Here is a 14,850-nt window from a genome sequence, read left to right as displayed (position 1 = left end):
GCCAATTCCCCAAGTGTACACATGCAGGCCTACTCAATCACTTTTCTCTTATGAATCCTGCATAAGACTCCCTTTCACTTGGCCCTCACTTGGGGTGACTGAATTACTATGCCCCACCTCCATGGCATGGAGAAGAGAGAACTTGGAATACAATCAGTGCTCTCTGGTTTTATCATAAACTAAAATTGTTTACACAGCAAGTCTTGGTGGCTTTTTGCATAGGAAGGAGCCTCAATGTCTTTTTTGTTCAAGCATTCCTGAGATTTGTTTGAATTTGTTCTAAAACTTATTTTCCTTCTTAAAAGCAACCTTTCCACCCATGAGGGCCCAGAGCTCAGGCAGTGGGGAGCAATTGTCCGTTATTTCAATGTAGCACCCACTGACATCTCATTCTGAAAATTTGAGATCTGGATCTCCCTTGCTTGGTTAAGAACCCACTTGTTCCTCTCCTTGCCTTAGGAATACTTCCAAAATTCACTGCAGAATGTCTAGAACTCAAATTCTAGAACCCCATTTCCAGTTCTACATGATCTACAATGTCTACTAATGTCAACTAGTCTCAGAGGTCAGAGACAAGGAACGACTCATTATAACCAACAGCACTGTCTCTTGAGCATCTATCAAGTTATAAGTAGCCTGGTGAGTTACGAGAGGTTTGATGCTATGGAAATAGAGTTCCTTATCCCCCAAAGTCAAAGATTGACAACCTGGTCTATATGACAAAATTTGCAACCTCAGGCATGTGCCTCAGAGTTGAAGGATGTCCTGTGAATCAAGCTCTTCCTCAGTCACACTGAGCACAATTAGAGTATCCTGTAATTGCCGTGGCAAAATACACATAGGATGCTCTGAGAAAAGGGAAAGTAGGATATACAAATAAAAACTGACCTTGGCCAAGTTTATTCCAGGAGATCACTAGCTCACCATCCTGCCATGTGGTCCCGGAAGCCTGTGAGACAAAACAAGAAGGACTGGCATGAAACAATGCCTCTAATGTGCAGGATACAAACCCTGCCATTTGTAAACTCAAACCTTCTTGATTCAGGGCCTTTTTTACCTTTTGTTACCCTCTCGTTGAAATGGCATTTTTCAAGCAAATGGATACTTTGTTTCAACAAGAAATGGGATCATTACTTTGCTAGGTGGTGACAATGCACGAGGTCAGTTTCTCTCTGAGTAAAAGAAAGGCAGCCCTGCAGACGCCTATGTGCTGCTTCAGAGGACTTGGAAGTTATGAGGGAATCACGACCCTGCCAAGCAGACGTGCAAACTGTGGAAGTGCATTGCTACATCAGTCTGAGGATAAAATTGGGGTATATTCTGTGATGATCAATTTCCTTCTCCACATAGCAGGCAGCATTTTTTTCTAATTTTAACTGTAACAGAGAAAGCCCTGTTCGTATGCTAGGGGTGCAACTAAGGTCACAATGGTTTTAATCATCAATCCAACATTTCTGTGAGGTCCCATATAAGCATTGCAAGACTATCCACCCCTCCTCCCATAGTCTCATCATCAGAGACCACTTTCTGAAATAGTGTATTCTGTGGGAACTATCTCATGTCTGGAGTTGAAACCCAGCTAAAGTTAAGCAATTCTGCACCCACCACTGGAAGCAGGCGACAGGTAGCTCACAGTAAAGCCAGAGACTGAGGCCCAAGCACAGAAATCCAGGGAGACTGTTCCCAAACCTCTATTGCCTTCCAAGATGGCTGACCATAAGCATAACCTAGAGCGCCAGATTTGACTCCACGCTACTCCTACCTCACAGTGTCACTGTTAAAAACCAGGTAGTTTTAACAGTCCATGCCATTCCTGTGTACTGATACAGTAATACCTTTGCAAGTACAGGTTTTCTTTTGGTTCCTATTGTCATCTGGGGGTTGAGAGGTGAGGAGGGTATGAGAGAGTGGAGATAAAATGCTCTCTCTGCTCCCATTGTCACAGTCAGCTGTGGCTGCCACATACCACCATAGATCATTGTAAACTATGTTATAAACTACATCACCACCTGTTCTTTTACCAATAATATGCGGCCATTAATCTCAAAGCCATCCCATAGTGTTCGAGTTATTTACTCATGGAAAGTTTTCAGGTTCAGCCTGTGATGCTTATAACCCCATGCATCACGGACACTGGATGGCTGTTTACCAAACCCATTTCCTTTTATTCATAACCCCTTGCAGCAGATGGGGCCATGTGGATGGAAGTGATGGCCATGTGGAAGGACCCCATTTCCACGTTCAACCTAACAAACTATCTTAAACTATCCTCCACTTTCCTATGGCAGACAGAAGAAAAATAACCAGCAGGAGAACCTACAGTCCTATGAGGTAGTAGTGCTGTAAGGAGGAGGCTGGTCTCGACACCCTTCCATGGAAGGCCACCCACCCAACAACTGAATGGGCCAGCACTAGATTTGCATTATATCAAGCCATTAAGATCTGGGGACTGCTCACTACTGTGGTTAACCTTCCTGATGGTTTAAGGCCTAATTTAGGCTTTAGTTGCACTCTGAATTCCTTCCTACTGCTCTCTGACCCGTTCATTTGTAAAAGGTTTTCTAAGAATGTGGGACCCTGAATGAGAAAGAAGCCAGATCCTATACAGATCTTTTCTCAGAAGAATATTTGGCCCCTTTGCTAATTTGTCTGTTGGGTCTTCCCTGACAAATGGCCTCTTCCTTCAAAAAATATGGGAATTAGAATCCACACAACCCCTGTGGCTGAATACATCATCAATTACTTAGCAGAAATAAAGGAAATTATCTCTGAAAGACTGCACTTTAAAGTCCAAATATCATGCCAGTTAAATTTACACTATTAGACCACAGTAACACACACACACATACACACACACAGAAAGCACCATAAATGGTGATAAAAACATTAAACTACAGTATCAGATCCACAAAGATTGCAAAATATTAGAATTGTCAGACACATATTCAATATGATTACAGAAATAGCATATCATGAGTATGACTATAACAAATTATATTATTTATCAAATATTACATATTAATATTATATTATTGTTTAGCAAATATTTATCTCCCACCCCTATATGTGAATGTATATGAGGATGTTCATTGTGTCTGAGCTAGGCAACTGCAGTATGACTGAGAATGTTTACTGGGTCCTCCCTGAGAAAGAGTTATTCCACATCCTCACCCCATTCATGCTGGACTTGGACATGTAGCTTGCTTTGGCTGATAGAAAATGGGTAGAAGTGACAATTGCCAATTCCAAACCTATGTCAGACGAGGCATTGTGTGTTTCCATCCAACCTTTGGTGAAATTACATTTCTACCGTGAGAAGAACATATATTAGGTAGCCATTTCCCATTCTACCTGTGTCTAAAAATTAGACACATGGGAAGACCTGGGTTTGACACATAGCCTGAAGCAGAGCTTTTTCTAGTCACACAAAAGCATTATATTGACTGGCAACTGTATTAGTCACTTCATTATTCTTTAAATGTGCCTAAGTGATTTTATATGTATAAGGTGTGATGACGATGATGATGATAAAAGCACACATCCTTACATTTTTCAACAGTGAAGTTATTCATATTCATTGATGCAAAAAATTTGAGGCATTTTAGGCTGACCAGCTTGAGAAATCAATCAGTGTACAGAGGAATACTCTATCTCTGTGGGTTAGTCCCCATCAAGGAAAGGATGAAAGGGACTATGACCATGTCAGCACAAAGCTTTGAGTTTACAAGTGAAAATCATCTATCCCTTTGGCAACACTATTTTAGCTAGCTATGGTTTTAGAATGTACATATCAAGAACAATGTAAATAAGGTGTCTGTGGCACTCTTGGGTTAGTGTTCTAAGAATGAAAAAAAATAAGTATATTTCCAATGCTTGCCTAAAATAAATAGAATGTATGTGTATGTGTGTGTTCCTATGTGTCTGTGACTACACATATGGACCTTTGTTGTCTCTGAACTAGGCTGCTGGAATATGGCTGACACTGTTGACTGGCTCCTCCCCAAAACAGTTTCATCTGGGTCTTGTTAGAAGCTGAAAAATCAGGGTTACACTCTGAAAATAAATATTCTTCTGGAACACTTTCAGGAAAAGGAGGAAATTTGATGACCCAATTTTTGCCTACACAGCATTGCTGGGTAGTGACTTTTCCCTGCAAGTAAGTCAGCCAAACCCTAATTGCACAGCACCATTCACACTGGAGGCCCTTGGGTGGCTGGTTCTCATTTCTTCTCATACCAGTCATCGTATCAGACTCCAGATTAGAAAAGTTTATCTTTCTCTACTTAAAAGCTGATTTTCTTAACTTGATACAGAAACAGTCATGATTCTAACACTGATTTGAAAAATCTAGGAAATAAATGACAACCTACATTTATTCTCCAGGTCTCTGACCACACAATGCATATATTGACCTTTGCACTTGGCATCAACATGCTTGCCTTACCATCGTCGTCTTCTGAGTGTACACAAAGGTTAGCTTTGCAACTGTCAATGGGTTTTTATAATCACAAGTACAAATTGCAAAGCGAACCTTAACTCCTCAAGAACAAAACTTTCTGAGAATTTTGTGATTAGTTTAACTGGGGCACCTGGGTGGCTCAGTCAGTTGAGCATCAGACTCTTGGTTTTGGCTCAGGTCATGATCTCAGGGTCATAGGATGGAGCCCGCATCCGGCTCTGTGCTCAGCAGGGAGTCTGCTTGAGAGATTCTCTCTCTCCCTTTCCCTCCCCTCCAGACCCTCCCCTGACTTGTGCATGCTCTCTCTCGCTCTCTAAAATAAATAAATTAATTAAATCTTTAAAAAAAAAACTAGTTTATAGGATAATCCTGAAATCAGCAGGAAAAGCTATAATTGACACATACATGATATGACCTTGGAGAACTAGATCACTTGTGTTTTTTTATCTTTTATTTTGTTTAAAGATTTTATTTATTTATTTGACAGAGGGAGAGACAGTGAGAGAGAGAACACAAGCAAGGGGAGTGGGAGAGGGAGAAGCAGGCTTCCCGCTGAACAGGGAGCCTGACGCAGGGCTCAATCTCAGGATCCTGGGATCATGACCTGAGCCAAAGGCAGATGCTTAACTAACTGAGCCACCTAGGTGCCCCACTTGTGTTTTTTTAAATTAAGCATCAATTTGAACATAATTCAGTTTTTATAATTTAACTTTTTATTGTAAAATAAACCTAACGAAATTTATCATTTTAACTATTTTAAGTGTATACTTCAAAGGCATTGTGTACATTCACATTGTTGTACAACCACTGCCACTATACATCTCCAGAACTTTTTCATCTTTCTAAACTGAAACTCTATCCAAAGTAACTCCACATTCAGCCCTCCCCCACAGACTTTGGCAACCACAGTTCTACCTTCTATTTCTGAATTCCATTACTTTATGTATCTCATACAAGTTATACAATCTTTGCCTTTTCCTAACACGTCTTCAATGTTCATTCTTCTATGTTATAGCATGTGTCAGAATTTCATTAGTTTTTGAAGCTAAATAATATTCCACTGTATGTATATACCACATTTCGTTCATCCATTCATCTGCTGACATGAACATAGGTATACAAATACTGTTTGAGTCCCTGCTTTCAATTCTTTTGGGTATATACCCAGAAGTGAAACTACTGGATCATATAGTAATTTTATGTTTCGTTTTTCCAGGGACTGCCAAACTCTTTTCCACAGTGGCTGTACAATTTTACATCCCTAATACCAATGTATCAGGATTCCAATTTCTCTATATTCTCACCAATATTTGTTATTTTCTTTCATTGTCAAATCCATTGTCTTGAAGCTTTCCCCTTAATTTTTCCTATAAAAATATTACAGTTTCAGCTCTTATATGTTTAGGTCTTTTATACATTTTGAGTTAATTTTTGTATATGGTATAAAGTAAGGGTCCAACTTCATTCTTTTGCATGTAAGTGTCCAGTTTTCCCAATACTATTTGTTGAAGACTCTCCTTTTCCTGTTGAATGGTCTTCAATCCTTGAAGAAAATCATTTGACCATAGATGCAAAAGTTTAATCTCTATTTATTTCTCTATTCAATTTCACTGGTCTATATGTCTTTCTTTATGGCAGTACCACATGGTTTTAATTACATTAGCTTTGTAGTAAGTTTAGAAAACAGCATATTTGAATCCTCCAACTTTGTTATTTTTAAAAGTTGTTCTGGCTATTCTGTGCTCCTGAGGTCCCTCTCAATTTTAAAATGGATTATTCTATTTCTTCAAAAACGTCATTGCAATTTTGACAAAGATTACATTGAATCTATAGATCACTTTAGTAATATTAACATCTTAACAATACTCATTTTTCCAATCCATAAATACAGGTTATCTTCCCATTTATTTGTCTTTTTTTTTTTTTTTTCGGTTTTTAGTGTGTATGTCTTTTGCCTCCTTGGTTAAGTTTATTCCTAGGCATTTTATTCTTTTTAATGTTATTGTACATGGAATTTTTTCTTAATTTCCTTTTTATATTGTTCATTACAAGTGTAGAGAAACACAATCAATTCTTGTCTGTTGATTTTGTAACCTGAAACATTGCTAAATTCATTTATTAGTTCTAATAAGCGTGTGTGTGTGTGTGTGTGTGTGTGTGTGTGTCTGTGTGTGGCCATTAGAGTTTTCTATATGTAAGATCATGTCATCTATGAACAGAGATAATTTTACCTCTTCCTATCCAATTTTAATGCCTTTTATTTCCTTTTCTACCCTAATGGCTCTGGCTAGAACTTCCAATATTATTTTGAATAGAAGTGGCAAAAAATAGGCCATAATACAATTCTTAACACAGATCAAGATCTATTTTCACTGCAGATTAAATCTATAGCCCCAGTTTACATCAATTCTCACTGACTGATGAAAAAGAAAATAATTTGGGAATATTAGCCTTACTTCCAGTAACTAGAAGTTGAGAGGCCAACAGAAATTAAATTGGATGGGTGGGATGGAGAAAGTGTCAGAAAACAAATAGTAGAAATTAGAATAAAAGCTAAGAGGTCAGTAGCAATGGCAGCTCTAAATTTTGTGGGATCTAAAGGTTAAATTTGGGAGTGTTCCTTTAAGGAAAAAGTTACAAAATTTTGAATACAAAGTTAAGCAAGAAATTGAATATTTATTTAATATGAGAAAAGAAATGACAACAAATGTCTGTAGTCTTGGAAATTCTGATCTTCTTCTCTGAGAAACTTTAGGAAATTTGTCAGCAATGATTATTTGGACAGGTTTCCTGATTGCAATCTGGCTTCCTCTCCCGATCTAGCACACTCCACAACTCCCAGAAACTCCTAGCATTTCCAGGAGCCCATGCAATTGAGCGGCCCTGGTGATGCTGAAGCATTATTTGATTCCTGACGAGCCCACCATCTGATCAGTAGAATGCCTAAATATATATCTGTTTCCAAAATATTAGCCCTGAGGCGTAGGACTTAAAAGTTACATTGCATCACTTTGTACCGTTTTTCTAGGACTAAAACTTGAAATACCTTTATTGTATCTATATTTGATTTTTTGCTTGAAATGGACATAATCTGTAGCCTTATTATAACATCAAGCAATAAAAAGCATGAATTATTCAACCAATTTGTCTTGAAAATTCTTTTTCAGGAAGCTTGATTATTGAAAATTCTAGAAGATTTGCTGACCACTCTGATGCATCCATAATATAATCTCCAGAAACATACAACTCAAGATTGTCTGTGACAAATTTTCACTGCTCTTAAAAGCTCTGTGTGTGTGTGTGTCTGTGTGTGTATAAAACTCTTGCTAAGGACTCTGATTTTTAGTTTCTTAAAAATACCACAAATTCTGCATTAGTGTTTTCACAATCTCAGCAATGTGATCTATTCACAGTAATAGTAAGGACAGAAAACACTGATATTGTGGTAATTGGGTGCCAAGCCATATTCTTGTATTTACCTATTTGATTCTCACAATGACCCCATGCGGAAAATTCTTTTTTTTTTTTTTTTAAAGATTTTATTTATTTATTTGACAGAGAGAGAGAGAGACAGCCAGTGAGGTAGGGAACACAAGCAGGGGGAGTGGGGGAGGAAGAAGCAGGCTCATAGCAGGGAGCCCGATGTGGGACTTGATCCCAGAACCCTGGGATCACGCCCTGAGCTGAAGGCAGATGCTTAATGACTGAGCCACCCAAGCGCCCTGAGGGGAAAATTCTATTATTGCCATTTTATATATGAGAAAGCTGAGGCACAGAGAGGGTTATTAACTTTCCCCAGGTAACAAATCTAATAAGGTGTGTGCTAACTCTGCAGACTGTGTGCCTAACAGCAACATTTTACTACCTCACCAGGCTTCACCAACTACTGATGAATAGGTGGTACTTATTTGTGATGTGGGGGTCCTCGGCTATAAATGGTTATTCTTTCACCCCAGTGGAAGACCAATTATTTCACATTTTATCCTGATAGTCATAAGAGCATGTGGCTGGAAGAGTATTTGCTTTTTGACCTCTTGCTAATTTGTTGTCTAGGAAATCTTCTCCTGCTTGTGTACTAACACTCAACTCTGTCTTTTTTAGTTTCATTTTGCTTTCCCAGTTAGAGTTTGTGCTTCATGAGGTCAGGAAAAGTCTTTTGCGCTTCTTCTGAATCCCCCAGAATCATGGCATGGTGTTAGACTCATAGGACGAACGTTGATTTATTTGCTGATATTTTTCCAACGACGAGACACTGCTAAAATGCAGTTATCTAAAATCTGCATTTAAAAATAACATGAACCACGCATTCCTTCAAACAAGATTTACACAAGGTCCATATGGGATAGGGATACAACAAGAACCAAATACAGTCTGCTGCCATTGAGGGCGGTGGTATAATGGAAAAACACAAATCTCAACAAATATTGTAGTGACATGTTATAGAGACACTGTTAAGATTCAATAAATATGAGTGAATTAGCTTCAGTGAGGATGGAGTAATCTAATTCCACTGTTGGTAAGAGAAATCTGACCCATACACTATTAGAAATGAAGGATTATTTTTGTCTAATCCCTTATTTATTTTTTTAAAGATTTATTTATTTATTTCAGAGGGCTGGGGCAGAGGGAGAGGGAGAGAAAGAATCCCAAGCAGACTCCCTGCTGAGCGGTGAACCCCACTCAGGGCGGAATCTCATGACCCTGAGACCACAACCCAAGCTGAAATCAAGAGTCAGACGTTCAGGGCACCTGCATGACTCAGTCAGTGAAGCATCTGACTCTTGATTTCAACTCAGGTCATGACCTCAGGGTCATGGACTCAAGCCCCAAGTTGGGCTCCAAGCTCAGTTCAGAATTTGCTTGTCCCTCGCCCTCTGCTCCACCCCCCCACTCACTCACTCTCGTTCTCTCTCTCTCTCTCAAATAAATAAATAAATAAAATCTTAAAGAGAGAGAGTTGGATGACCCACCACCGACTGAGCCACTCAGGCTCTCCACCCTCATTTTTTAAAAGGTTTTATTTTTAGGTAATCTCTACACCCAACACGGGGCTCAAACTGACAACCCCGAGATCAAGAGTTGCATGTTCTACTGACTGAGCCAGCCAAGTGCTCCTAATCCCCCATTTTATAGGTAAGAAACTGGAGTGATAGGATGTTGAGTGGGATTTTCCCTGTTACTCTAGGCTGGGCTATTAGGAAAAACAGCTGATAATGAAAGCCCCTACAAATCCACTTAAAAAGGGCCTTTATATGAACACCATCTTCTTGAAGGAATTTAGAGGCAAGAGAATGAGCTCTACTACCATCATAAACCCTCCCATCCCAGAACTGGCAGAGACCCAGAGACGAGAAAAAGGAGAGTCATGCCTGACAGCTTTTGAAGCCTGCAGGGTTCTCAAAGAAAAGCTCCTTCCTTCCCTTGACAATTTTCTTCTCCTAAATCCAAATGTTGACCCAAATGATGAGTTTAAGAGAACCAATCATAAATCTTGACTAAGTCTGTAAGAAGAGAAGAATGAAATCTTATTTCTTATTCCCTCATCTGGATATCCTGTTTCAACAACCAAAGGGAAATCATTAAAATGGTTTGTTAGGTTTTCTTTGGAGGCTGGTGCATAGTGAATAGGAAAGACTGATGGCAATCTGATCTGGAGATTCTGAAGAACAGAGTTCCACTGCAGTGATCCAAGCCAGCAAGACGTCAAGAAAGCACAGTGTCATAAGGCTAGAAAAAATATAGAGACAACTTTAGCCTATCCCAGTTTTCCATAGTCCTTGGGGTAGAGAACAGCAGAAGTTCCCACGGCTCCAAGAGGAGCTCTGGGGTTTCTCAAGCCACTGACTGGCCAAACACTGGAACACTCAGTCCTGAGAAGAGATTGGGGGTATGGAGTATTAGCAGAAGGTCAGAAGGAGATACTACACTCCTTATCTTTAAGGGTCTCAGTGATGGAATGATCCTGGGTAAAGCTGATCCTCCCCTGAGTATCACCCACACCACCTATGTACCAGTAACAACGGACAGAATTAGACCAAATCAAAGTAAGATATGGGGTTCCAAATGGCAGCAGTTATATACAAGCATTGCTATATCCCTGGCTCTCAACCGTTTCCAAATCTAGAGGACCTACATGTGTAAGAGAGAGAGAGAATATCCCAGACCCTGACACCACCAACACACACACAAAGTGCTATGCTGAGGGGGGGAATGTATGAGAAGGGGAGTCCTCTTTAGACACAAACCCAGCATTAACTGTAAGAGCTATAATAAACAAATGTGATGTTAGAGTTTTAAACAGGACTAGACAAAATTTAATATCCATAAATAAAGGATTTGCCCAGTATCTTATTAAGGGATAAGAAAAGGGAGATTTTGAAATTTCATGGTTGAAAACAGTTAAAATACAGACCATTTCACTTTTAAAATTTAAACATTTCGCAGGTGCATATCAAAGCCGGTGGGGGTGGGGAGTAGGGGAACATTTCACCTTGACAGGGATAAGTGTTTTATACTGACATTGTCTAAAATTACTGGGCCCTGGGGCACCTGGGTGGCTCAGTTGGCTAAAGGTCTACCTTGGGCTTGGGTCATGATCCCAGGATCCTGGGACTGAGCCCCAGGTGGGGCTCCCTGCTCATTGGGGAGTCTGCTTTTCCTTCTCCCTCTGCCCCCTCCCACTTGTGCTTGCTCTCTCTCTCTCTCAAAAAATAAATAAAAACCTTTAAAATAAAATAAAATAAAATAAAATAAAATAAAATAAAATAAAATAAAAATAAAATAAAATAAATACTGGGCCCATACTACCAATAAAAAAATACAAACTTTTAGTTGATTTTATTTTATTTTTTAACTTCTCCAGAGACAGTGCTCCTTGACTGCTAGCACTTGGGGCACTCTACTAAACCTCCCTTGTTACAGGACGCCAGTTGAGACTACCTCCAAAGACATTTACACGGGCTTAGTGACTCGCCCAAAGAAACAAAACTTTTCCCAGGGAAGGAAAATTTATTAGGGGTAGAGAATTTTGCAGATATTCTATAATCTCTGGCCTTGATTTAAAATAATTTCTATTTTTCTTGAAATTACTTACAGGTGTAGGCAGACACAGTGGGTCACTGGGGTCCTTTGGCAAGCTGACACAGAGACAGAGTTATGAGCACAAGAAGATTCTTGTGGAATAATGCTGGAGAAAGGTAAACAAGGCAGGGGGGCGGGGGGACCAAGACTGAGCAGGGAGAACATCTGTCCATGATGCATATTGGGCAAAGTCTCAGCCAGCTCAAGGAGCTGGGGAACAAGGATTGCTTGTTAGATTTTCCTTGTGTTGGTCAGGAGTGGCCAGGCCTTAGTAATCCCACTCGGCACAGCCATTGACTGGGGGCTGCCAGGAAGAGCCTGGCATCAGCTAGCAAGCTAAGGTGGATCCTGCCGGTGATGCAGCTGGAGGCTGTCAGGCAACCACACCTCTTGCAGCTTAACAGCACGTTCTTTCTCGACAGATCTAAGCCTGGCACATCCCTGGCTCCCACACCTGATCACACACTAAATTTCTATATCCCCAGCTTTTCTATTAATTTTAAAAGTGTAATAAGTGTTTTTGTGATACTTCATTAGATACCCACCAACCACTTGTCTACAACCAAATAATGTTTAGCTACCCAGGAAGTTCAGCTGTTAAGAAGAGTCAACTTAGTAAACATGGAACCAAAGTCATTGTGTGACTTGACTCAATTCTGTGTCACACTTCAGCTTTTTTTTGATTGGATAAAGTGCAGATTCTCCGGCAAAGAGGACTATCTTTTATTCATATTTCTATCTTCTCAGCCACCATACACAAAAAAGTACAGAACCTGGCAGGGCACCTGCTGCTAGGAGGGTCAGAGTAAACACCGTGTTCAATAGAATGACTGATTAGAGAACGTCTTACCTTCTCCTCACTTTGTATCCATATAAACGGCCGTTGTGTCACTTGCTATTGCTGGCAGTTGTAACTCTGGTTTTGAAATCAATATATTTTGTCTATTTTCTTCTTTACAAAAGAAGCAATAAAATCCCCAGTGGTAAGAGATAATACGATTAAAACAACGCTAAGAAGAAATGCTGTATAAAAAAAACATTGACTGGAGAACCATTTTCTGGCACCTGCCATTCCAATGATATCTCCAGGAAGGCAGCTTTCTTTCCAACACACCAGAGAGCAAGGATGGGAGCAAGATGTGTTACATAATGAGGGAGTCAGGCATTCATATGTCAACACAAATTTAGGAAAGAAGGGAGGAGGGTTATAGAAAATCATTGTTTACACAAATATGACCATTGGGAGGCTCCTCTGTGTAAATTTAATAACAATTTTCATTTTGTCAGTGGACTGAGGATAATTTTATGATTGTGGGAGACTTACTTCCAGGATCAGGACATCTACATACAATAGTGAGGTCGAGCTGGTAGCTGGGATGAAACATGAATGTCAGCAACCCTTAGCAGCGGCCAAAGGGGAATCTGTCCTTTTTAAGCTTTGGAAAGGGGAGCAAATGATCACTGTCAGTCTGTAGCATTCCCTGGTGGCCACCCACAGGGTAAGTCTGGCGGCCACGAGGCTGATATTAAACCTCAATAAGAACCACTACTTCCAAAGGATGTGGCTTCATTTGCAAAGTCATCTTCTGACGGATACTTTTCCGGTGCTAGGAGACATCTATTGACTCCTGACTTCCTGAAGGTACCTGGGGAGAGCTGCAAATGGGGAAGCTAAAACAAAGCCACATGGGGGCTTCCTGAAGACTCTTTGATGCAACTGATTATGATGTTCTGCTGGATAATTTGCTTGTTTCAAGTGCATGATTAATGGAATTATTATTCATAATTAGGAAATGCTCAGAGAGCAAAGAACACAAACTGTTCTGACTAGCTATCAGTAATTGTCAGGCTCACACTAATAATGCCCAGGAATGAAAAAGCTCTAGCACTTTCCTTTAATTTTATTTAGGAATGTGATGTCCTAATAGCAATCTGAGTGCTGTAGGAAATGTTTATCCTTCAGATTATGTCACCTCGAAGTGCCATTCCTCATGACATCCCTTGCAGAGTACAGAGAAAGTCTGTCAGATAGTATTGCTTAATGAATTAAGGCCTTTCTAATAGTAGCCTGTGTAGACAAACAATACCCTTTTCTCTTCCTCCTCCTCATCTCTTCCTGAAATCACATGTTCTGCTGTTTCCTTAGGGAGACAAGATACTGGAGGAACAGAATCTATCAGGTACCAGCTTGACCTCTAACGAAAAGCTTTGTAAGGCTAATCAACTCAGTTTTTAATGAAATGTCCTTTCTTTTTGTAGTGATGGGGGAAAACATCTCAGCAGCTTTCCAACTATAGGAACTGCTCCAGTTTTTATTTTGTTTGTGGGGATTTTTTGGTCTTCTTTGCTATAACTAATCGAAATACTGCCATGCTCGACAGTGCAGAGTATTGCAAACTGCAGAGCTATAGAAAGACCCTAGTCAGAGTGAAGGACCATTTGTAGAGAAAGTTGCCAATTTCTCCAATGGAATATCTTTTGGATGATCAGAAAAGCCTGGGCTCCGCTGGGCAAAGGTTCAAAGAAATTAAACAGGGATGAGAAGAAGGCAGACAACAGGCCTCAAATACAGTTGGCAGTTTGTATCTCCTTTTGCGTGTACTCTACAGGATTTTCAAAAGAATGTATGGCGGCCATGTTGGATGCAGGTGTTTGAGTTCTTTGCAGGTCCAGGAGCAAGAGAGGGAGGAGGCTAAAAGAGCACTGGTCAACTCAAAGCAAGCTAAAAGCAAAAAGCTAAATGTGGCAATTTAGGCTGCAGGAAAATATAGCCGAAACTCTCTGCAAAGTTCAGGCGCCCATGCATGCGTGCGCACACACACACACACACACACACACACACACATTATCTTTGGTTCCACCTCAGAGTACCTAAAGCTATAGTTGGAACTCCACAACTTTATTTCGAAGTGGGTCACCTGTGCTCATGCCAAGCTAAAACACTAAGGAAAGGGACAAGGGTTAAGGTCACTCATTCCTACCAGAGCTTTGGGTGGAGTAAATTTGTCCCTTCAGTGTATCTAACCTCTCAGTACTTGAAGTATGGTGCATGGTCTAGCATCACCTGCTAGCTGGTTAGAAATGCAGAATCTCAGGCCCCACCCCAGACATACTGAATTAGCATCGGCATCTTACCAAGTTAGCAAGGGCATTTCTATGCACATTGCAGTTTGGAAAGCCCTCGTCTATAGGGCACTTGCTGAAGTTACCTCTGCAGTTCAGAAGGGATGAAGGTGCATACTGGGCTTCATGAAAAAACAGAATAAACCTATTTAATATCTTATTTAACTTTCTTTCTATAGGAACTTAAT

At 40.1% G+C, this 14,850-nt stretch overlaps 1 protein-coding gene across 1 annotated transcript in view; it reads right to left on the bottom strand.

Moving 5' to 3' along the window:
• The window catches only part of LOC123803765 (uncharacterized), a 350,423-nt gene that overhangs the window by 163,400 nt on the left and 172,173 nt on the right, over positions 1 to 14,850 (bottom strand). The window contains exon 5 of the mRNA XM_087860247.1: positions 889 to 949. Within this exon, the coding sequence (XP_087716373.1) occupies positions 889 to 949 (61 nt within the window). The remainder of the gene's footprint in view (positions 1 to 888; positions 950 to 14,850) is intronic.

The sequence above is a fragment of the Ursus americanus genome, chromosome X (assembly GCF_024610735.1).
Source record: "Ursus americanus isolate L20-20 chromosome X, mUrsAme1.1.p, whole genome shotgun sequence".
Classification (NCBI taxonomy): Eukaryota; Metazoa; Chordata; class Mammalia; order Carnivora; family Ursidae; genus Ursus; species Ursus americanus.
The sequence above is the reverse complement of the archived record's forward strand: the minus strand, read 5'-3'. Positions and strand labels throughout refer to the sequence as shown.